The sequence below is a fragment of the Ascochyta rabiei genome, chromosome 15, assembly GCF_004011695.2.
Source record: "Ascochyta rabiei chromosome 15, complete sequence".
Lineage (NCBI taxonomy): Eukaryota > Fungi > Ascomycota > Dothideomycetes > Pleosporales > Didymellaceae > Ascochyta > Ascochyta rabiei.
Genome location: NC_082419.1, coordinates 1307872 through 1330134, shown reverse-complemented (window position 1 = coordinate 1330134; position 22263 = coordinate 1307872). Strand labels below are relative to the sequence as shown.

Sequence of the window (22263 nt, the reverse complement as noted above, 5' to 3'; positions counted from 1 at the left end):
TGCAGTATTTGAGAAACTGGCACACGATAGGTAGCTCGCTATAGCTCGTCTGATCTTTCAGGTTGCGCGGATCTGCCCTTGCTTGACTACCCGCCTGCAGACCGCGTGTACATCACAACCACCCCACCGCTACAACGAAGACCGTACACTCCTCGTAGATTTTCATACACAATGCCGCCAACCCCAACCTACAAGAACGCGCCGATCAAGGCCGACGGCGTCACTCCTCAGACAGAAGATGGCTCCAATGTAGCACCGACACCCACATCACGATATGCACCGGCTACAACGACCATAGATTCGTCTTCTCCCCCAGCACCCCAGCCAGGCGCCCGCCCAACACCCACCGGCTCCGCTCCCACGAACTACAGCGACCCTCCCGCTCCTCAACCCAGCTACAGCGCAACACACATCACGACTGAGACACGAGTCCAGGCACCGCCGCCGCAGTTCACACAGCCGCCGCCTACAGACTCGCAGCTTGCTGGCCGTTCGACAGTCACGTCGACGACGGCGAGTAAGCCCGGTCCTACGACGCTGAATCTGGGGCCGGTGGCTAGTCCCTTTCAGAGTGCGAATGTAGGTGGCGCGGTGCCCACGGCGACAGCCGCGGATGGGGATGCGCGGAGGAGTCTGGAGCACCCGCCAGGGTATCAGCAGGCTCCAGACAATGCGCCGTATACGCAAGGGGGTGGGATCGGAGGTGGTGAGAGTGCTGGGGAGGGCATTGGAGCTCAGGCGTGGAACATGCTGTCGAGGGCTGGCGAGGCACTCAAGGGTGCAGAAGAGGCGGCTTGGAAGGCCGTGAACAAGCGGTAACGGCATCAGCTCGATGCACAGCATGTCAAGGGATCAGAAGGATGCACAATACACGTCAGTCATCACGTAGATAGCAACAAATCAGATGTGAAGAAAACCCGAAATCTTTCTATAAACCGCTATTTTTCCCATGCTCCAAGCGATGGAAAGTGAACACCTAGGAAAGGGGTAAATGGACAAAGCAATGCAAGCCGGATATGACGAGTAGTACAGGGTAAAGTAAAGTACAAGGTGTTTTACCACCGGGTCGTGCTTTCCGTGACGGGCTTGATGTGCTCATCATTCACCTCTACACACAGCTCGGCCCCTCGCGCCGCGATTAGCTACTTCCACCACATGAACTCGTTTTGGGGTATCGAAGGAAGAGGGAAGGCGCTTAACCGGATCCACCCTTGAACTTCTTGCCGAACATGAGGAGCTGGGCCTGGTCGTAGATGGACAGGACACCGGCACCAGCAACACCACGGAGGATGTTGGCACCAGCACCCTTGAACAGGGACTTGATGCCCTCAGCGGCGACGATCTGGCGAGCAGCATCCATGGTGCCAGAGTACTTGACGGCCTCACCGGAGGTCATCATCATACGACGGCGGATGGTGTCGAGAGGGTAAGAGGCGATACCGGCACCGGTGGTGACGGCCCAACCAAGAGCGAAAGAGGCAAGGAAGTTACCCTCGAGGTTACCGGTAAGGAGGACAGGCTTGATCGAGTCGTACATACCGAAGTACAGACCACGGTAGACAACGATACCAGCAACGGAGGGCATGAAACCACGGTAAAGACCACCGATACCGTCGGAAGCGAGGGTCTTCTTGTAGACGTCTACGAGACCGTTGAACTGGCGCTCACCACCCTTCTTGGCGGACTTGGCGTCGTTGGCGAGACGGGTACGGGCGTAGTCGAGAGAGTAGACGAAAAGGAGGGAAGTGGCACCAGCGGCACCACCCGAGGCCAAGTTACCGGCCATCCACTTGGCGTAACCGTCACGCTCCTTCTTGTAGGCGAACATGGACTTGTATGTGTCGCGGAAAGCGAAGTTGAGGGCCTGGGTGGGGAAGTAACGGATGACGTTGGCAGTGTTACCACGCCAGAGGGAGAGGACACCCTCGTTGGAGGCAGTGCGCTTGAAGCACTCGACGATACCGTCGTACTTGCGGTCGAGACGGCCGGACTTCAGCATCTCATCCTGCAAGAAGCGTTAGACAATTGTCTCTGGTGAAGAGTGTTATGACTGATGCATACCTGGTTCTGGATGAGGAGCTTGACACGCTCGATGGGGGCGGCAGCGGTCTTCGAGACGGCGGCGGAGACACCACCCACTGATAGGAGGTTAGTAGCTGCATCTTCAGAGAAAGTTTGCACGACAAGGTCCCATTAAGCCTGGTAGCCATTGGCCTTCAAACTTGATGAAATCCGTCGGTGCATTGATGAGACGTACTCAGGAAGTCGACCACGAAGCCGCTGGATGCATGTTAGCCTTGTTTGTTTGCGATGGAGACCAAGCGATAAGCAAACCGTCAGACAGCTGGCATCTTCTCAGCGCTCGTCAAGTTCATCTTCGTGGCATCGTTACTCTGCAGGGGCAGGGGCGACGGATGCCATTGAGATAAAAGTTGCGCAAGTCGCTGATCCGGTACAGCTGAAACTGAAAAGCTGGCTATTGCTGAGAGAAGATGACGTACGGTAAACCCATGAAACTTTTATCAACGTTTTCGGAAGACATTTTGGACACGTGATTGACGTTAATCACTGTGTTTGTTTGATGCAGAGAGGGAATGAAGGGGATGAAGTTAAGGGTTGGGGAAGGGAAGCTATTAAAGCAGTTGGCGATGCAGATTTTCAATGGAGAAGCACGCTAGCGCCGCCAAGAGCGCTCAGGCCGCCGCTGCTCCGGGACCTCTTCGATGCCTCGGGGAAGCCATGTATGTTTTCAGAACAGCAGAAAACAGAACAGCAGAAGACAGAACAACATGCAAGGCGACTCACTGGCTCTAGCTGTTCAAACAGCCTCACTTGAGCTGCACGTTCACTGCATGTTGAGAGCCTCTGGAGCTGCAGGGTGCTGCCAATGTTCGCTATCTCACCTGTCTCAAGGGAGCATCCACAGGCGTTGCTGTAGCAGCCACAACATGGAAGCTCTCCAGCACAGCTGTGCACGCACTGCCATCTGGCGGCTGCGGCGCTGGGAGAAGGGAAACTGGGGCTTCACATGTGTCCAGATGCCTTTTCAAGCGTGAATCCACACCGAACGCTGTGCGCTTCGCAGCACTGCTCCTTTTCAAAGGGTCCGCCCTGAGCGCTTTTCCGCTGCCAACAAGGTCGGGCAATTTCGGGAAGGCCGGGCCAATGAGGTGCGAGATGATGGAAAATTCGTGGCCCGGCCCCCGTTTGTTGAAAGGACCGTGGTTCGCCGTTGCCCAGGTGCTTCTGGATCTGAGGCCGCGCCGGCGATGCTGTTTCTGCGATGCGGCATCTCCGGAAGCTGTTCGAGCAGAGCTGCTCGGCAGCGAGAATCCAAGCATGCTGCGCTTTGCTGTCAGGCCAATGTGACCGACACAGCTCTTGCCGTCGCACAAGGCCCAACCATATCTCGATCCTGGAACCATCTTCTGGCACCCACTGTTTCCATGCACGAACGGAGTGCACGCCGATACAACGCACGCGACCGTAGACTCCGCCACGGTCGTCATCACCGATAAGACATGCCGAAGTCAGCCAGGGGGAATTCTTCACAATACGACTTCTTCGGTTTCCCAACCCACGACCCCTACAGTTCAAGACCGGTGGCATTTCCATGAGAATTATTCGTCTGACAAACAGGGCACTGAGCGTACTTTACACTTGAACACCGCGAACCATGTGTCCTAGCTTTGCAGCACAACAACAACCACTCTTTATGAGGCTTTGTAGATTCATGGTAACATCGTAAAGGTGTGGTACTTCAGCTCAATCGCACAATATGTTTGGTTCTGCAGCAATCGCACACTGCTCACTAGTCTTGGAACGCAAGCACTTACTAGCAGCCAACACGAACGCACGAATCAATAGCCAACGCCAACGCCAGAGCAACGCAACATCCACATCCAAAGCCTGAACAATTAGTCGAGTCCTTACTCATTATTTGTGGACGATCCTACCAGCATCGAAATACTCCGCCCAAACGAGAGTCGATACGAATATACAACGATGATGTTCTGCGAAGGGAAGGGCAATATCTGGCAAAGGAGAAGGGACAAAAAGAATTCCTCTGTGAAGCTCATGTCTCTTGAGCCGATTCTGCGAAGGATCTTCTTCCTGCTGGTCAATTCAACGTCCTTGAGCGACGCACGATACGTGTTCAACTGTGGTGATGTCGATGATATCTAATTCAACCCCCTCTCCGCACAACGCAGTAGCAACGTCACAACTAGCTCGTTCACACTCGACCCTTGACTGCACAATCAACAGTCGTGGAATTACCACTAGTGCAAGAGCAGCCGAGCTGTGACTGAGCAGTTCACCCGGGATCTGCTTGCGCCCCGCTAGCTCACCGGCTTAGCGTGCGCCACTTGTCTCCACTCGCTACACTACGCTCCCGCGTTGAGTCTTCGAGTGTGTATCTGCCTGATCGACTCCAGCCAAATCTAGTGGACTGGCCGCCTCTTTCTAGTACTCCCTTTGCTCAGGGACACTGCTGATGATCACAGCCAAGACTAATTTTGCATGAACATTCTGCGGACTAGAATCATGATGGCTTCGAGTACGCCGTGGGCGCAAGGTAAAATGAGATAGCTTAACTTGTTGGCTACAGGTGAAACGAAGAATCAATGTCTGTGCCTTCATGACGGCCTTTCCGACAATTGCGGAATGGGAGTGAGACGCTGTGTCTGTGCGGCGATGGCCTTGGGTCTATCACGGTGGATACAACCAGGAGAGGCATGGCATTAAGAACAGGATGAGCGAAGCTTGAGGATACATGTATGCGAGGGATAGTATTGGTAAGGCTTCCATTAGTCGCTAATTCACCGGAATGGTATCGTGCGGTGGCTGCAGTAGTCCAAGTATGCAAAAATGGAAGGCTGAGCATTGTCTTGAGGGATACAAATCTTTGAGCAATTTCTGAGAATCGCGGATGGTGAATCGTGAATCGGTGCGAATCCCCGGGATGAGGAACGTGTGGTGGCTGCGGTTGTCGATGGACCGAAGATTCGCAGACCTTGGGTTGCCTTGGTGGATACAAGACCTTGAAAGCTTTAACAGTGCTCAAGACTCATGGATTGGTGTGATACTCACGAGCTGCCAACACTGCAGAATTGAGAAATGTGCGGTGGTCACAGTGGCTTGCGAATTGAAGAATTGTCGGTTACAGATAGATTCGACAAATACAAGATCTTCAACAGTATGCAAACATTGAAAGTCGGTGTATCTTTCACGAGCGTCTAAAATCAGCAAATTGAAGAAACAAAGATGGCCACAGGACCCCACGAATTGACGATGGATAAACTCAATTTTTCTTGACGAATACAAGATCATCAACAGTATTGGAGGATGGTAAGTCAGTATGTTTCACGAGGTTCCAATCTCACTAAAGTGAAGAATTAAAGGTGACTGCAGTAGCTGTCAGATAGAAGATGAATGAATCTCAAATTGCTTTGACGAATACAAACTCTTCAACGGTATATCAAGACTGCAAGTTCGTTCTACCCTGCGAGTGTCCACTACCACCAAATTGAAGAAAAGCGGTGGCTGCAAGAGTTCACGGTCCGGAAGTTGATAGATCTCAGGCTCCATTGACGAATACAAGACTGAACAGTAGTCAGCAATCGCGAATATCGTCAACCCAATCGTTTCATTTGCGACCAGATCGCTCCGCTCAGAAGCGCTGTAACGCTGACTGCAGTGAGAAGATACATTGAATATCTGTTGTTGGAGATATTGTTGGAGAATACAGATATTTCACTATGATTTGTAATACGATATGTATACGAAAGCATTGGCATCAGTGCGTTCCAATTCGCCGATCCCTCCAGTTCCAGAATTGAACGGTGGCTTCAGAAGCCTCAGGAGCAAAGACTTGCGGTACAAAGATTGGTTTGACGAATACAAGAGAGCTCAGTCAGCTGCATAATCGGTGCCTGCTGGTACAGTCCCGCTCGGTGTGTAGATATTGAGCTCCGCATCGTCGTCCTGCTGTAGTCCAGTCGTTCGCAGGACATGGTGGTGGTAGAGTAACCAATCTGCGCGGATAAAACTGAGTGTGCAAAAATGCCGTTCAGTCGTGCTGTATAACCCATGCACCACCACAAGACAGTCCTTGTAAGCTCCCAGCTGATCAATGCGGAAAGAACCAGGAGCAGAGCTCGGGTAGAGACATGATTGGACACCATGCAGGTGTTTGCATAGCAGATACTTGGTCGTGATGCCGAAGCTCGTGGAGTTTGAGCTGTAGTCGATTGAGTTGAACCGGGCACTCGTATTACTGCGAAGTTCGATCTACATTGTTGGAGCAGATACGAAAGTTATCCTAATCTCTTTTGTGCTTCTTGCGTGAGTACGAATGGACTTGAGACCGAGAGAGACAAAGGCAATGTAGTCGACAAAACCATTGTCACCAGAGACACCCAGCACCTGCAGTGGGACGTGTGGATTGAAATCGTCAAACAGCTTTCGTTTTTGTTGCCGAGACTTGTTTGTCGTGGTGGCTATAGCCACACAGGTCTCTGCAAAAGCTTTCTGGTATCCTTGATCTTCCCTGTCCTCAATTAGTTACATCAAGGGCGAAACACGTCACGCCATCTCTTTGCAAACTTCATCGTCGGCGATCAAGGCTTTACGTAGGACAGGATCAGAGCAGCCGAAGATGATGAACGACCGATGACTGTAGATTTGAGAGCGACCATAAGAATCATAGTACAACATTACTTGACGGATACAAGTGTGCAACGGACCAGGGTAAATCGTGAAATTTGCAATCACAATCTCTATCCGAGCTGCCAGCTTTGTCATCGGATGCGGCTTTGACGATAATCTTGTTGGTCTTGACCTTTGTGGCATCAGATGTAGCTGATATAGATTCGAAGTGCGGACCAGCAAATATGCGAAGTTCATAATCACTACAGTCCTGAAATGGCTGCTCAGCATGGAGGTGGACAGTAGGGATATCAGTGATGGAACGGAAGGATTCAGATATGGTGATGGACTCATCGGTTGCATCCAGGAGCCACTTGTTGGGCAGCCGGTTGTAGTGCACCTGACCAGCGAAATCCTGAGCCATTGTGATTCGAATGGCTGTAGCGGTCTCCGATGAAGCACGGAAGAGGATGAAGGTCTGCAGCTTGTTGACTACTGCTGCTTCGAAAGCTGTGGGCGATGCGGGCTGGTTGGTGACGGTGGAGAAGAGATTGCTGGACCACTGGGCGTTGTTGTGGGAGATGGACAGCAACCACAGCTTCTGGTCGCCTCGGAGAATCGACTGCAGACGATTGAAGTAACCCTTGTTGCCCTTGAGCACGTGCTGATACAGGTGCTCGAGACGTGATCGAACGATGGTGTTCCACTGTCCAGGTCGTCCGCGCTAGTGATGTGCGCTAGCGATGGCTCCTTCGCTTATTCTCCCACGCCAAGCGCAGAATTCAAGTTCGGCCGGTGAAGAACAACCTCGACTTTCCTTCGACCAGCCGACCACTAACCTCGCCAGCCGCCGACATGTCTGCCAACGCACTGAACAAGATCGCGCCCAACAGCCCCTCGAGGCAGAGCCCTTCCGAGATCGAGACCAGCATCGCCAACGCAAGTTCCCGTCCCCCATTGCCCTCTGGCACTGGCATGCGAGCGCACGACTAACAATGGCGCAGGCGTTGACTGACCTCGAGAACAATGTCCCCGACCTGAAGAGCTCCCTGCGTCCTCTGCAGTTTGTCTCTGCCCGCGAGGTAAGATAAGCCTCCACCTGCAGCGCCCCGACGCGCTCGCACCACAGACGCACACAGACGCACACAGACGCATACACACCCACACCCACACCCATACCCATACCCATACCCATACTTTGATCGAAGAGGCGGCGGGCACTGGGCAGCACAATTGGCTGACACCAGGATTCTTAGATCGAGGTTGGTCACGGACGCAAGGCTATTGTCATCTTCGTCCCCGTCCCTCTCCTCCAGGGCTGGCACAAGGCCCAGCAGCGGTAAGCACACCAAATCTGCAACATGTGCCGAGCACGTGCTAATCTCCCCAGTCTCACCCGTGAGCTCGAGAAGAAGTTCTCCGACCGCCACGTCCTGATCGTTGCTTCCCGCCGCATCTTGCCCCGCCCCAAGCGCTCCAACAGGTCCCGCACCAGCCAGACCCAGAAGCGCCCCCAGTCCAGGACTCTCACCGCTGTCCACGACGCCATCCTGTCCGACCTCGTCTACCCCGTCGAGATCGTCGGTAAGCGCCTCCGCACCCGCGAGGACGGCTCCAAGGTCCTCAAGGTCGTTCTCGACGAGAAGGAGCGTGGCGGTGTTGACTACAGGCTCGACACCTACTCCGAGGTTTACAAGCGCCTCACTGGCAAGGGCGTCAACTTCGAGTTCCCCCAGTCCGCTGCTGAGTACTAGACGTACGGCGGTCGGTTGTTTTGTTTAGCCTGGGCATCACACGGATCAGGAGTACGGCTTCGGAAATGCATCATGTATCCGGCATCAAAATGGAATGAGACGATATGAGCCCGCGATGGGCACCCCTTTCAAGATACCACTGCAATTGATTTCTTTTCTTGTGATGGTCAATTCCCCCTCCCTGTGTCATCACACCCGCTGACACGCCATCTATTGACGGTCAAGTTCAGGATAATGTCTAAACACGCACATGCTGAACGGCTTCCTCCGGTCGCTTGCTAAGTATTCCTTGACCCCACTCGCCTCCTTGACACTGGCATAAAAGGTCCCAAACAGCAGCTCAAACTCGCCCTTCCTGGCCTTCATCTCTTTGGGAAACGCAAACAGCAACCCGTCCAACACGTGCCACAGCGTCGTATCGGCATAACTTAGCTTCCCACCTACCAGATACTTTCCCTGTCCCTTCTCCTCATTGCCCTTCAACACTCTCTCGAAGAAGCCCAGGAACTTGGGGATCCTCGCCTCCCTAAAGTCCGTCGCCTTTTTCAAGCTCTCCTCCTTCTGGTCTTCGTAGTATTTGCCGACGGCGATAGGGTGATGCGTGTCGTGCGCCTCGTTGTTGAGGTCAAGCGCAGTGAGCGTGTGCGAGAGAATCCAGGACTTCTCTGCCTCGTTGGCGCCAGCGAGGTCGAGCCTGTCGCCAAGGTAGGAGAGAATCGAGGGGGTTTGGTAGATCAGCAGCGGCTTGCCGTCTGGTCCTTCGCCGGGGATGCGCAGCGCGGGTGGCGCAAAGGGCGGTGGGTTGCCGTCGGTGCCGGTGGAGGAGGCGTCGATGAGAGACGTTACTGCTTTGATCCCTGCGAGGCGTCAGAGCGTCCTGGTCGCTGTGAAGGAGCTGGTACGCACCGTCTTCAGACTCGTTGGCGGTGTCTTGGTAAGATACTCCTGCGGCCTCGAAGGCGAGACGAATGAACTCGCCGCGTCCTGGCATGCCGGGCCAGTAGAGGAGCTCATACGGTGGGTTGGTGCGAGCTTTCTTGTGGGAGGCCATGGTGGTGAAGTGACACGTGGAAGCTATTCTGGGACGGAAGATCAAGATACGTAGTATGCTGATTCGAAGCTTGCAGTCGAGGCTGAATTGACTGCTGAGCAATGATGGGCTGCTAGCAGCTCCCTTCTGTAAGCTTATAGCTGTCGAGATGATGATCTTTATTCAACGTCATTGTGCATTGTGGGGTTTTCCGGCCGGACTTGTTCGGCGTTAATCACGGTCGACAGCGACTGTGTTTCTGTCTCGCGCGTTGTATCTCGGACTCCTCACTTGAAACAAGGGCTGTGACGTCATCGTTACTTTTCATCCTTGTGCACAGTTGCTGCGGCTTCTTTCAAGCTCCATACTTGCAGTAGAGTAAGCATGTACCATCGTCCCGAACGATGAGCGTCGTGGAAGCAATAAAACCATGTCCGAGCGACATACTGCATGCAAAATGAACCGGTGAGTGGCTCGAAGCTTCCGAAAGCCCCGTCAGCTTCGTGCTCGTTGCTGATACGGCACCACCAGCTGCATGAGTTGGTGGGCTGAGTGTCCCTTCGTATGCCACGTCCCGGCCTGGCGATACGCTCGCCTGTGCCCCGCACCACCGCGACTCCAATGCGGAGAAGACTGCGCCTCGTCAGACTGTGCCAGTGTTTGTTTGCTTGGATATAGGATAGTATCCGCACACTTTTGCTCTTGACTTCCTCGTGTCGCTGCTGATCTACCCCACTTTCTCCTGCATGTGGCTAGTGCATTTTCTGACACGGCAAGAGTTCGCCGTTGCCTGAGATTGTTACGCGTAGACTCCAGCGACATCTACGCAGAAGCTGGGTCTAGGCACATTGCACAATCTCATGGTCGGACTTCTCACCATGGCCGACTACGATCTTAACGACTATCTAAGGCAAATGGACAGCTTCCGAGCTGCTGACCATGCTAGAGAGACTCTCGTTAATGTGAGCGAAGCTTCAGTGCAAGAAAAATTTGAAAAAACACTGACGTGCGCAGGAACTTATTGAAAAGTTCTCGAGCCTCTTACGGGAACATGACGAGTTGAAGAGCGACTACTTGAGCGAAAGAGACAATCGACGAAACTACCAAAATAGGGTTGAGGAGGCGCAAAGGGTCGTAGGCGGACGTGACCGTCAGCTGGTAAGTTCTATAGACGTGACTTGCTTCTCTATCTACCCTTGTCGTCGCGTCCCATGGATGGCTTCCACGCATTTAGTGTATGGTGCATACCTCTGAATTCTATGTAATGCAGACATGAACCTTAAGCACTGCAGACACTCGTGCTGATATATCACTGCAGGACGCCAGCTCGTTTGTCCTTGCTCTCATCGACGGAGATGGCGCTATTGTAAGTGCTCCAGTCTTTCATACACTCTCTCTAGTACGTCGAGCCAGATACTGCTAGACATGTAGCTACGCCCTGTCCTATACGGCAACCATTTCTGCCTGTTGAGCAGAACTCTGACCATTCGAAAGTTTCAAGATACTTTGCTTCATGCGGCTGCTGGTGATGGTGGTTCAGAGGCTGCTTCTCGTCTACACCTTGCTATCCATAATCACATCTCCTCCCTATACACCAATTCAGGGAATTGGCCTGTCATGGTCCAGATCTACCTAAGCCTCGATAAACTCGCGTTCAAGCTGCAACAGGTCGGACTTCTGCGCCATCCCCAGGAGCTTCGGACCTTTGCTCAGCGCTTCAGCGTCAACCAGCCCCTATTTAGTATTATTGATGTCGGCCAGGGCAAGGAACGAGCCGACCACAAGATTAAAGGTATGTCCAAAGGCTCAAGGAAGGCTGTTATGACCTGATAGCCTAGTAGAAATGCTGCGTACGTTCAGCGACAACCCCACTTGCCGACACATCATCTTCGGTGGTTGTCATGACGCCGGCTACCTCTTAAACCTCGATCAGTTCAAACACAACGAAGCTAAAGCTGGCCGCATCACCTTGCTAGAGTCTACGCCTGCCTACCGAGGCTTTGCTGAATTGCCCAACTTCAAGCGTGCCAACTTCGAGAATGTCTTCAGGAGCGAGCCTCTGCCGGAGTCCGCTCCTGCGATAAACACTGCCATGTCTGCAGCACAGAACCCGCCACCACCTACCCAGTCTCCCCTTGTGGTGCGCTCACTGGCGAACCGGACGCCACCTACAGCGTCCGTGGTCCCACCAGTTATCAGTTCGTCACCTAGCACGCCAGCACCATCTGTGTCAGCGACCGAGTCGAGTGAAGACTCCACTTGGGCTAGTGTTGGCAAAGTAGGGACTGAGCGTACGGACAGCATCTCGATTGCACCGACTGCCAACGGCAGGGCAAATTCCAAAAAGAAATTCGCTTATTTCAACAGAAACGATGAAAGGCTCGACGAACCACTTCCACCACGCGACCGTGCATCAGCAGAGGGTCTTGATGGTCGCATGAAGAACGGCAAGAAGATGTGCAACAACTTTCATCTGGGTGGTTCTTGCACTCAGGGCAAATTCTGCCACTTTCAGCATGAACCGAAGCTTAGCTTGGGTGAGCAAAACGCGCTACGATACAAAGCCCGAAGCTTGGCTTGCAGCAACAGATACTGCGAAGACATAGACTGCTGTGAGCTTTTATTCTAATTGCGTTAATCCGAACGACCACTGATTGAAACTAGACTTGGGGCATCAGTGCGCCAATGAGCGCGACTTTGGCAACTGCCGCTACGGGAACACATGTCATTTGCGTGCAACACACGGAATGGACAGGCAGAAATATGTGAGGGTCGACAGGAATGGGAAAGAGGAATACTCACCATAAGCATGGCTTCATATCGAGTAAGGACAGATAATTGAACATATCGCGCTCGCAAACCGAAATTCTAATTGTATCTCTGTGCTGTCTACATTCGCACCCAGAGCGTTGCACTGACTAATGACAGCGGTGCACGAGAACTACAAGAACAAGTTCGAACATCATTAATGTGGTGCTTTTCGTGTTGGTTTGACTTTCAACTTCACTCGCTGGAACGCAATCATCATCTTCGTATACATACTCAGAACATGACACAAAACAACACAGCCTTCAACAGACGCAATCGAACTATAAAACCCCTCTCAAGACTCCGAACTGCCTCGCACAATCGCTCTGCTAGTTACTCCTTACCCCACTCAAACGCGCGAGCGGCGACCGCCAAAGCTCTTCCTACACCATCGTCAGCCCCCATCCCATCAGAACCACACATCACTTACCCAGGGCCTTCATTCACTACAGGCTGGCAAGCCAAGCGGTAGTACGTAACAACGCCCAGCACGAAAGTCGTGAACCACACGACCAAGCTCAGGAAAGAAAAGGCCTGCGCCGCGCGCCACTGACCACAGTGATTGCCGCGCGACAAGCTGATGCCAGCCCAAGACCACGCACTGCCGCAGTTTGTGCCATCGAACCAGCCCACGAGGAGCGCGAATGCGGCGGCCCAACCCGCTGTGAAGACTGGGTGTTGTTAGTTGGGACCTCTTATGCTGTGGATAAAGGTGTGCACGCACCCAGATCAGAGCCGTAGAATGCCATGGTTGACTTTGTGGGAATCATCCAGATGATCGGGAACAGAATCGAGAGCGAGGCCCAGATGATCGCGAATAGGGTGCGTCCGAAGGGGCCGACGCCGTGTCGAGTGCGTTCGTACATGAAGTATGCAGTGAGCCCGAGGACGACCGCTGCGAAGACGAACTGCGCGACGCGTAGGATTAGGAAGAGAAGGCGCGACAAGATTATCTTGACGATGTTCGATGCGGTTGGGTTGGTACAGAAGAAGAGTGATGGGGTTTTTGGTGTGGTTGTGCGAGACTGTTTGAACTGACTGAATGCAAATGAACTGAAAGTTCAATGTATTGTGCAAGAATATATAACTTATATAGCCGGATCTTCAGTCTCTCCTATCAAGTGTTCTACTCCTATCAGACTCCGAGCAAGCACGTCAGCCACGTTTACCACGCACTGCAGGGTCTGAGGCTATGCGCATGCACTCTGGGCTAATGCGAGCCTAGCAACTGGCTCCTTGCCATTGCCCGTAGTGTAGTCGTAGTGTAGAGTCCGATTGCATTCCCTGAACGTGCTGGACGCGTGGTTTTGGCGTACGTGTTTGGGTATGAGGTCATGAATTGATCATGGCGGAGGCAGAGCCGTCGGCGTGTGCTTCGAGCATCAGATGCACGATGAGTTGAGGATTTCAAAACATTTCCGTAGCCAAGTAGTCTGGATCGCGCATGATGGTGTGACGATGACCGAACCTCGATCTACAGCGAGCTCGAAGTGAGTCCAAATTCTGCAAACTTAGGTTTTGAGCAAGTTTGTGACAGCCTAACGACTTCGTTCATGATGTCGTGTGAAAGGAAACACAGGGTAAGTCGGCAACTTCGGCGCTCAGCCATAGCTCCACTATCGGCACCAAAAGTACGAGGATTTCTTGTGGCTGACGATACGCGTTGCACGCAACTCACAGTATGCCAGGATCATCTCTTGCTATGTCGTGGAGAATGCGCTAGCTAGGAAGACTGATGAACTGACGAATGACATGACGTTTGAGAGGGAATATGTGGGGTGTGCTTCGTCCAGCGCTGCGCTTTGGCATCAGCTGCCGGTCTGTCCTGCTCTCAGATCTGTGACAGTTGCGAACATCAACTCTCTGAGGCCTCCCAGTCCTCTTTCTGCCAGCCAGTTCAGTACGAACACTTTATATCCACTCGCGCCTTCCCAGTCCACGTTCACACCACCATTCTTCAGTATCGCCAGACTTTGCTGACTCACTGGACCTTTATGCCACCTGATGCCACCTCGATCGTATCCTTCCCGGTCGATTTCCTGTTCCTCAAGTGCATGCCACGCTGCAGAAGACATCGACGCAAGCCACGCATTATTCGATAACCCAAAGGCATGACCGATAGCGTACCCGCGGTCTAGTCCACTCAGATAGTCGTTGAGCGAAGAGCGCAGACCTGGGTCACAATGCATGCCGACAGATTTCTGATCTGCTACCACAAGCCCACGAGCTACCCAGAAGAAGTTGTAAATGTCGCGCAAGCACCAGTTCAGTCCATCTGTCACTTCGCTAGGGTAGTAGTGTTTGACTGGCCTAGGGTGCTCGTCGAAAGCTTGCTTGTAATTGCCAATGATGCCGCAAATCCGGGACACCACATCTGCTGACGAGCTCTGTAACAAATGATAGATCAGATGCATCGGCGGGAGTATGATGGGGATGACATGTGGTTTTGAGGATGTAGAAAGCAGCTCCCAGCAGGAAAGGATGGAGGAAGTAAGTTCGGCTCCCGCATCTGGCGGAAGCGAAAGAGCTAGAGAAGTCGAGAACGTAGCGACATGTGCGACGAGGTCTTTCACAAAATGTTGCTCTGGAGAGCTGGGTGCAGGTTGATGCTGTATGGGGCGTTGCTGGGCGAGAGCTGACACGCGATGCTGAAGCAGTGTTGTGTAGAAGCTGACCAGGAGTGTGCATGATGACGGACTGACGCGCGAAAGTATCTGTTCAGCTATAAGGAAGTACTCGGAATATAGGTCTTTGAAGGAGTTCCCAGGAATGTACGCAAGCAGCGCAAGAACAACATCGGCATGTTCGTGGCCATTCCAGGTTGAAAGGAACTCCTTCAAGAAGATTGGTACCATGGGAAGCAGAGTCTGCGACACGATGAGTATGATGATGACAACAACTGAGATTGTGTAACACTTACCTTGGAATACTGTGCATGTCTCAGAAGTCCATCGAACAATCTGGCCGAGAAGGCGAGATCCTCAGCATTGCGACCAGCCAGATTGACTTGCTCTTCGAGGCAGGTCGCAAGCCACAACCCGGCTCGTGCAGACAAAATAGGAGTTGGTCTCAGCTCGACAAACTTCTGTAGAAGTGGATCTGTCAGAAAAGAGATTAGCTGACCAGGGGGCTCGATCCTGTCCAGCCTCTCCACAAAGGACTGGACGTCATCAATGCCCTCGAGAGTTACGGAGCTCTACCATGTAACGTCAGTGGCTATTCACACCATAGGAATATGGAGATGTCGTACCTCGGTGGCAAAATAGGTGTGAACGTCAGGTATGCCTGATGCCATGGCCTTCTTTGGCCCGTGCCGAGCGACCTTGAAGCCGTTGTGTTGTTCAGATATGAACGTGTCGGCTGCCGTGAGAGTCTCTCGGATTGTCAACACCCTCGCTCGCCACTCCGCATCAGGTTGCTACACAATCAGTAAAGGCAAACGGTGTGACACATGATGCAGCAGCCTTGCAAGAACATCCCCGCATCACGTCCGACATTACACAGGATCGACAGGGACTTACCGGTGCAAACGACTTTCGGCTCGTGGATGCGTTTCCGAGGATGATGTCCGGATAGTAGTCTTTGTAAACGCGGAGAAGACCCTGAAGCGGAGGTTCGTTACCAAGACCGCGGGATAATTCAAGTCTGAGAGGTAGATCAGCCCATACTGTCGTAGAACGATGTTGCCGTAATGGACGGAGTATCCTTACAGTTGCTGTATTCTGAACGGTTTCACATGCTTCCTCCGAGTGATCAAGGACAGCAGGTGACACAGAGATGTCCTGCTCAAAGTTAGCCCAGCCTGAGCAGACGTTCGCGGTGGGGTGCCGCACCTAATACTGATGGTGTCCAACATCCCAAAAAGAACGCCATATAGTCGAGAGAGGACACTGGCATCATCGATGATCTCGTGAACCAATATAAGCCACCTCACAAGGCTATCCTGCGTGCCTGGTGCAGGTTTGCCTTTGCCCTGGCCCAGTGCAGCCACGATAGTAATAATGACATGGCCAGATACTCGTTGCGCCGGATACAGATTCTTGACCAACGTTGTTACACTCGTTTGATCTAATTCAGTCTTCCTTGCCGCAATGTGTACGACCGTCTCAAGAGCATCCTCATCTAAACCATCGGCAAACGCGTGTCGGCAGATGGTGTCAACCACCCCGGATACTTTCACGGCTCGCTGCTTTGCGGGAGTTCGTGACGCTGTTGCACGGTATTAGCTCTGCCATCACTCGCATATGCGCATTGAGCATGATGCCTACCCTTATGCAACGACTCTAGCGCGTCGCTGAGCGAAGGCAGCTCATCTGGCGCAATATTAGCTTGATATACGCCCAACGCAGCGACGACCTTACCAGCGATGGATGGCATCACGTTTTCATTCCGCCACGCGTTTACTGAGAGGTGTCTTTGCCCTCCAGCGGTTGGTCGCTCCAACGCGTCGTCATGGTGTTTACAACTTCACCCACCGCGCCTGCCCCGTTTGGGTCGCTAAGTAAGCGAGGCAACGACCACTAGCCATCCCGCACATCTTCGTCCACCCTTGTCCACGTTCTGTGCCCTTCATCGAAAATCTCATCGGTCGCTATCGAGAGCGGATGTTACCACACGGCTCACTTTGTGTATTGACAGCCCCTGTGGAGGACCGCGCTCGGCTAGTCCCCCGCGGCTCGTTCACACGCCAGTCATGCACACTATCCTGCAGATGTCACGCATATTCGCCTTAGACACAAAGCATGCATTGCAGATGCCCGTCGCCGCATACATCACGTTACACAAGCAGCATTGAATGATATTCACCCTCGGCTAGCGTGCAAACTCTGTTGCTATGAATGGCCAGATGCCCTGTTCGTCAGCGATCAAATTGACAACGGTGCTGCACAGCCCGCTCAACTCGTACTGACCCCCGTGCGCTACACGCAGAGTGAACGACGTCGTGCATCTGGCGGGTAGATGCAGCGAATCTCTGCTCGGTCACTGGCTGGGTACTTGCCTTTACTCGCCGGCTATCTACAGTAGGTCCAACGACCCTAGCTCGGGCCGGCGAGGATGGTGTTCGGTCAGAAGCATCAATCCCTGTTCTCGAATTGAGCAGCAGACAACCTCTTCAGCTCCTCTGGTGGTTTTGTCTCGATAGATATCAACGGAGCTGACATGTTCCGTTCAAGGTTGCCACGCTATACTTGACCTTGCCTCCTACCAAGACATCGAATGAGGATTCGTTTTGCCCAACGATCTATGCCCGGCCGAAGTGATATACACCGAAGACTATTATCCTTTCTTCTGTGTAACCCACTCCGCAGGCCTGCTCATGTCGTGTGTCAGCGAAGGCTCAGGGCCTCAAATGACGGGAGCCGTTCGCTGATTGCCGGTTGGCGGGCTCGAGTTACCTGCCCTTCATCATCTCACGAGGCATGCGTACTTATGGTCTTGTACAACAGTCTCGTTTTCCACATGTCGTAACACTCGAAGCAGGATGAGCAATACACGGACGGGTATAACTACAAGGTGCCTCTCATGTGTCCTTGCTGCCAGATCGCTGCACTTCGAAGCGTCAAGAGTTTGAGCAGGCCATCCTCCACGGTGTTCTGAACACACAGTTTTCTGCATTAGCCTCTACAAGTCGCAACTCGAACAGTCCTTCTTACACCACCTACCTGCCTCGCGACATCTCTTGTTTCGAGTCAAGACCAAAGTACACTTCGAGCACTGTTGCGGTGTCAAACGGACCTTCCAGAGTGGTCGAGTCTCAACAGTATTCAGCCTGGGAACACCAAAGGCATTCGAGACGAATCGTCGCCAACATAGCTTCCCATACTGCTGTGCAGGTTGCATTTACATTGCTTTACCTGAGGCTTTACGGGAACGAAGGCTGAAAGATGGGCGAATACATCATGAATCGGTCGTTGCGAGCGGATTCGCAACAGCCGCCTGTCGGCGAAGCCATCTTGGTTCGATGCCCCTCTCATGCGCTGAATCGACTGCGGACTCTCAACGAAGCGGAAGTCATTACGCTCTTCACTCCTGTCGTCCCCCATTTGCCATCAACATCGCTGGTCAGGGATATGGACCCTTTTGAACCCTTGGGACGTGCATTGCCGAGACAAGTCCGTCATGTCCCGTTCCGCATGGATCTCGGTATGACCGAGTTACATCCCTACTTCTTACCCGCAAGCGGAGTTGTCGTGGTAGTCATCTGCGCTACGGAGAACGTGCTCGGCCACAACCCGGATGCCTTTGAGCGGCAGCTCCAATTTGCTCGAAACATCACTGCCAGGGTCGAGAAGGATGTCTCGATGGTCACGGTTCCTTTCGTGCTGGTTGTGATCTGCGGCGCCACCAAATCGGCGACATTTGCACACGCTGTGCGCGACTTCCCAGCAGTTATGACAATGGACGACTACACGCCCCCTACGCTCGAGCGTGCCGCTTGTGTTCTGTTTGGATGAACTCGAGCGCGAGCACCAGACGCCTGGGGTCCTTGTAGTATATCCTATCTTTCGGTTCTGTCTATTCTTATGCGCTTTCCTTCACGACGACATGACGACCTATCTCTACGCTGCACGCACCTCTGTACTGAACGCGAGGCTTTTTGGACATGATTCGCATAGATATATGCGTTGGGTGGTAGCTGCTGTTCTCTTCAGCGAGTATCTACAGCGGCGGTATGTTTGTCCATGCATCACCACCTACATTTATCCTGAATCCAATAGTGGGTTGAATAACATCTCTGCTGTATTTCGATGCCCTGATCTCACTCGGCTCTACAGCCACATCGACTTCCAAGCCTTGTGAGCTTGCCTAACGTGCTTGAAGTACACGTTTCTAATGTGCTTAGAGTAAACATTTGTACCAAAAACGGAGAGAGCGCATGTAGGGGATCCAATGTGGGGTATTTCAATTACATGGTATCGATCGTAGCTGTCACTTCCAATCTGCAAAAGCCTGCGCAAAGCGGCGCTCAACAACGCCCAATCCAACGCCGTTCCATGCTGTCGCCAAGTCATACCATATGCCCAAACGCTGCTGTCCTTAGCGGTCGTCACAGTCAAGCGCGCAGCCGTATCAAGACTCGCCCATGCATGCCAGCAGCCCCCCCGTCACGCGTCCCTATACAATCCTTCCTCACGGCTCCATGAACCCGCGCCCGTTCGCTGCAAGGCCGGCGCCGTGTGCTTGCGCGGGCGCGTGCGCTTCCGGCAGGCCCTTGTTCGCGAGACTGGCGTGCGCGTCCTCGTTGCCGCTGTAGTAGTAGAAGATGCGGCTTGCGATGATGCTGAGGTGTTCGGGGAGGTAGAGCGACGCGGCGATGATGAGGAGGGAGAGGAGGAGGAAGAGCACCGAGTCTGCGGTTTTGTTAGCACGTTGCTTTCCTTGGTGGGTGGCGGCGCAGAGGGGCGGCGTGCGTGTGAGAGGCGGCGTGTGTGTGAGAGGCGCTGAAACGTACTGAAGATGAACTTCTCGGTCGAGGTCAGCATGTACAGCGAGAAGGTGACTTCGTATTGGTATCTCTTGCGCTGGAACCAGCGCAGCATGGCGGACGGGTAGAGCATTGCGGCGACAACGAGGGCGGAGGCGGCGGCGAGGATGAGCGCGGTTGCGAGAATCGCTGAGTCGGGCATGCGGCGAGTGTGCCGGGGATTTGGTGCTGTAGAGGTGGTCAAGTAGGGTTGCCTCGATCCGTGTGCATGTGAGCGTACGGTGTAACTACGGTTGAGGTTGTCGTTGTGGTTCAGGGACGGTCAGGGCGCTGTCATGTCATTTCACTTTCGGCGTTCACGGAAGAGCCCGGGGATGAGGCGCGAGGGGATTGGGCGCGTCATTCCACGAGAGCAAGGCATCTCCCATGACCCATGTCTGCACGGCGATGCAACTATGAATCCTGCCGCCTGCGTATTGTCTGCAGCCTTGACATGCTTCCTGCCATGGTGATGCCCTTCATCCCTCGCATTACCGCGCTGCTGCGCCCGCGCCCAGTCCACCACACCGTCCGCCATGCCTTGCACAGCAGCGCAGTCCTCGGCTCCAAGACCCTACCGCCGCGGCGTGTCATCCCCGAATCCGACATGATTGAGAACTTTCTCAAAGGTTCAGGTCCGGGCGGTCAGAAGATCAACAAGACCTCGTCGGCCGTACAGCTGAAGCACATCCCCACCGGCATCGTTGTCAAGTATCAAGACACGCGGTCCAGAGCGCTGAACCGCAAGACGGCAAGGAGGCTGCTGCAGGATCGTCTCGAGGAACTGGAGCTGGGGGGTGAGGCGCGGACGAGGATCAAGGCGAGAGAGAAGAGCAAGAAGAAGGCAAGCAGTGACAAGAAGAAGAGGAGAAAGTACCGTGCGCTCGAGGCAGGAAAGGAGGGCAAGGACGGCGCTGAACAGGTTGACGAGCTTGACGAGCTTGACGAGGTGGAGGGCGACACTGAGGTGAGGGGGGAGGGTATTGCAGACACAACCCAAACACTCGAGTCGAGGGTGCGAGGATCGAAGTCGTGAAGCAAAGGCCTTGTGCAGCACCACAAAGCGGCCAGACCCGTCGACGCAAAGCTGAGCAGCGCAGGGCAGTGCAGTTAGAGACACATTGAAGTAAACAGCAGGCCAACCAGCCAACCAGCCAACCAGCCAGACAGACAAGAAAAACAAGAAAAACAAGAGCTTCGACAGACCACAGCGGGATTCAAGCTGCGGCTCTTCTCTGCCCATGTCACTTGCAGCACAGCATTGCATGTCAGTGACACGACACACCCACTTCATCCAGACAAGACACCATCTTCCTTTTCTTCTTCTTCTCCTTCTTCTTCTCCTTCTCCTTCTCCTTCTTCTTCTCCTTCTCCTTCTTCTTCTCCTTCTCCTTCTTCTTCTCCTTCTCCTTCTTCTTCTCCTTCTCCTTCTTCTTCTCCTTCTCCTTCTTCTTCTCCTTCTCCTCCTTCTTCTCATCTTCTTCGACGCCATGCACCAGGCAACGGCAGTCAATGAAAAAGCACTCGTAAACGAGAAAGCCAGCAAAAATTGCGCCGGCGGCGTCCCCGAAGGAAAGCCGTACCCCAACCAGTCCGCGCTGTGCAATGCAGCTGATCAAGGTAGAGGGAGCGGAAACATGAGCCCGCCCCTCCCAACAAGGTAAGTATGAAGAAGAGGGAGGGAGGGTGAGGGGCGAGCTGGGTATAAGCCCGCGGAGCTTGGGCCATGGTGACTAAGCGGACTAGGCCCGCCTGGGAGAAGCGGACCGAGCTTTCGGCGAGCAAGCGAGCAAGGGGCGTGCGCTGCTCCTTCATCACTGTCGTCTGCCGTCGTTGCAAGGTGTCCGTTTCCAGCAGCGCCAGCGTGCTCCCACTGTGCAATCTTGTGAGATCCCATGAGGCCTACAATTCAAAGCGTTGGAAGTGTCAAAGACGAAATCATGCTCCGACCCTGGCTCTTTCCTCCCACATGAACGGCCATGGCGACGACAGCACCAACTGCCATACAAATAAGACATGCTTCCTGCCTATCCGCACTTTCACTCGTCATGAAGACCTCACAATAGAAAAACGTCGCAGACCAAACGTGGCCGATAGTCGCCCAGCAAACACCCTCTGAGCAACCCAACGCCTTTGTGTCAATGGGCTTCTGCAAAGCCCATGGTCCATAGCCACGTTGGCAATGCGCCCGTTGTTTGACACTACCAACAGTGGCACCCCTTTAACCCTACATGTCGACGCCCAAAACGATCTCATGGTCGTTTGTGCAACCTCAGCCATGGACATGACGCAGCTGACGACGAAACATCGCGCTTCAAAGGTCAATCTCTTTCACTGGTTCCTACTCTTGTCCTCACCTGGCGCTGAGCCTTTGGGCTGACGGAGCCTCCACTGCACTGCGGACAAAGCTGCGTGTGACATGTCTTTCACAGCCAGCGCCTCCACGTCACGCTGGAAGTATATAAGAAAAACACTCCCTTCGCTCGCAAAATCTCCCACGTACAAACATCATCCTATCCTCAAACCTGGCTATATCAACTCGAAGTTGGACCTCCATC

General features: G+C 53.4%; 12 protein-coding genes across 13 annotated transcripts, besides 7 other annotated features; 5 read left to right on the top strand and 7 right to left on the bottom strand.

Moving 5' to 3' along the window:
* Nucleotides 1-171: 171 nt before the first annotated feature.
* EKO05_0008847 (uncharacterized protein) lies at nt 172-819 on the top strand (the record flags this gene model as incomplete). The annotated part of the gene is made up of 1 exon (XM_038946637.1): nt 172-819. One exon carries the CDS (start codon nt 172-174, stop codon nt 817-819), a length of 648 nt encoding a protein of 215 aa, XP_038796374.1.
* Nucleotides 820-1195: 376 nt separating this feature from the next.
* EKO05_0008846 (ADP/ATP carrier protein) lies at nt 1196-2542 on the bottom strand (the record flags this gene model as incomplete). Its single annotated transcript, XM_038941737.1, has 4 exons — nt 1196-2005; nt 2062-2138; nt 2258-2280; nt 2502-2542. 4 exons carry the CDS (start codon nt 2540-2542, stop codon nt 1196-1198), a joined length of 951 nt encoding a protein of 316 aa, XP_038796373.1.
* Nucleotides 2543-3841: 1299 nt separating this feature from the next.
* Nucleotides 3842-3894: a tandem repeat.
* A 2691-nt stretch (nt 3895-6585) lies between these two features.
* Nucleotides 6586-7011, bottom strand: EKO05_0008845 (uncharacterized protein; the record flags this gene model as incomplete). Its single annotated transcript, XM_059637404.1, has 1 exon — nt 6586-7011. The coding sequence occupies one exon, from the start codon at nt 7009-7011 to the stop codon at nt 6586-6588; it is 426 nt and encodes a 141-aa protein (XP_059493387.1).
* Nucleotides 7012-7503: 492 nt separating this feature from the next.
* EKO05_0008844 (ribosomal protein S7A) lies at nt 7504-8402 on the top strand (the record flags this gene model as incomplete). Its single annotated transcript, XM_038941561.2, has 4 exons — nt 7504-7587; nt 7653-7730; nt 7905-7987; nt 8039-8402. The coding sequence occupies 4 exons, from the start codon at nt 7504-7506 to the stop codon at nt 8400-8402; spliced, it is 609 nt and encodes a 202-aa protein (XP_038796371.2).
* Nucleotides 7808-7845: a tandem repeat.
* A 210-nt stretch (nt 8403-8612) lies between the features above and the next one.
* EKO05_0008843 (Glutathione transferase) lies at nt 8613-9453 on the bottom strand (the record flags this gene model as incomplete). The annotated part of the gene is made up of 2 exons (XM_038941643.1): nt 8613-9259; nt 9309-9453. The coding sequence occupies 2 exons, from the start codon at nt 9451-9453 to the stop codon at nt 8613-8615; spliced, it is 792 nt and encodes a 263-aa protein (XP_038796370.1).
* Nucleotides 9454-10310: 857 nt separating this feature from the next.
* On the top strand, nt 10311-12239 carry EKO05_0008842 (uncharacterized protein; the record flags this gene model as incomplete). The annotated part of the gene is made up of 6 exons (XM_059637403.1): nt 10311-10394; nt 10447-10590; nt 10751-10798; nt 10927-11224; nt 11274-12044; nt 12097-12239. 6 exons carry the CDS (start codon nt 10311-10313, stop codon nt 12237-12239), a joined length of 1488 nt encoding a protein of 495 aa, XP_059493386.1.
* Nucleotides 12240-12589: 350 nt separating this feature from the next.
* Nucleotides 12590-13106, bottom strand: EKO05_0008841 (uncharacterized protein; the record flags this gene model as incomplete). The annotated part of the gene is made up of 3 exons (XM_038941717.2): nt 12590-12623; nt 12671-12911; nt 12965-13106. The coding sequence occupies 3 exons, from the start codon at nt 13104-13106 to the stop codon at nt 12590-12592; spliced, it is 417 nt and encodes a 138-aa protein (XP_038796368.2).
* A 164-nt stretch (nt 13107-13270) lies between these two features.
* Nucleotides 13271-13298: a tandem repeat.
* A 750-nt stretch (nt 13299-14048) lies between these two features.
* EKO05_0008840 (Phosphate metabolism transcription protein) lies at nt 14049-16617 on the bottom strand (the record flags this gene model as incomplete). Its single annotated transcript, XM_059637402.1, has 8 exons — nt 14049-15107; nt 15161-15436; nt 15491-15658; nt 15762-15885; nt 15951-16022; nt 16074-16449; nt 16509-16553; nt 16602-16617. 8 exons carry the CDS (start codon nt 16615-16617, stop codon nt 14049-14051), a joined length of 2136 nt encoding a protein of 711 aa, XP_059493385.1.
* Nucleotides 16618-18125: 1508 nt separating this feature from the next.
* On the top strand, nt 18126-18695 carry EKO05_0008839 (uncharacterized protein; the record flags this gene model as incomplete). The annotated part of the gene is made up of 1 exon (XM_038946636.2): nt 18126-18695. The coding sequence occupies one exon, from the start codon at nt 18126-18128 to the stop codon at nt 18693-18695; it is 570 nt and encodes a 189-aa protein (XP_038796366.2).
* Nucleotides 18696-19346: 651 nt separating this feature from the next.
* On the bottom strand, nt 19347-19868 carry EKO05_0008838 (uncharacterized protein; the record flags this gene model as incomplete). 2 transcript variants are annotated; one of them, XM_038941545.2, is made up of 2 exons in its annotated part: nt 19347-19592; nt 19694-19868. In XM_038941545.2, 2 exons carry the CDS (start codon nt 19866-19868, stop codon nt 19372-19374), a joined length of 396 nt encoding a protein of 131 aa, XP_038796365.1. The 2 variants fall into 2 exon arrangements, with proteins under 2 accessions (XP_038796365.1, XP_059493384.1); XM_059637401.1 differs by having other exon boundaries at nt 19347-19868.
* Nucleotides 19536-19584: a tandem repeat.
* A 231-nt stretch (nt 19869-20099) lies between the features above and the next one.
* On the top strand, nt 20100-20741 carry EKO05_0008837 (uncharacterized protein; the record flags this gene model as incomplete). Its single annotated transcript, XM_038946635.2, has 1 exon — nt 20100-20741. The coding sequence occupies one exon, from the start codon at nt 20100-20102 to the stop codon at nt 20739-20741; it is 642 nt and encodes a 213-aa protein (XP_038796364.2).
* Nucleotides 20529-20577: a tandem repeat.
* A 95-nt stretch (nt 20742-20836) lies between the features above and the next one.
* Nucleotides 20837-20878: a tandem repeat.
* Nucleotides 20879-20973: 95 nt separating this feature from the next.
* On the bottom strand, nt 20974-21520 carry EKO05_0008836 (uncharacterized protein; the record flags this gene model as incomplete). Its single annotated transcript, XM_059637400.1, has 2 exons — nt 20974-21303; nt 21449-21520. The coding sequence occupies 2 exons, from the start codon at nt 21518-21520 to the stop codon at nt 20974-20976; spliced, it is 402 nt and encodes a 133-aa protein (XP_059493383.1).
* Nucleotides 21018-21189: a tandem repeat.
* Nucleotides 21521-22263: the final 743 nt, after the last annotated feature.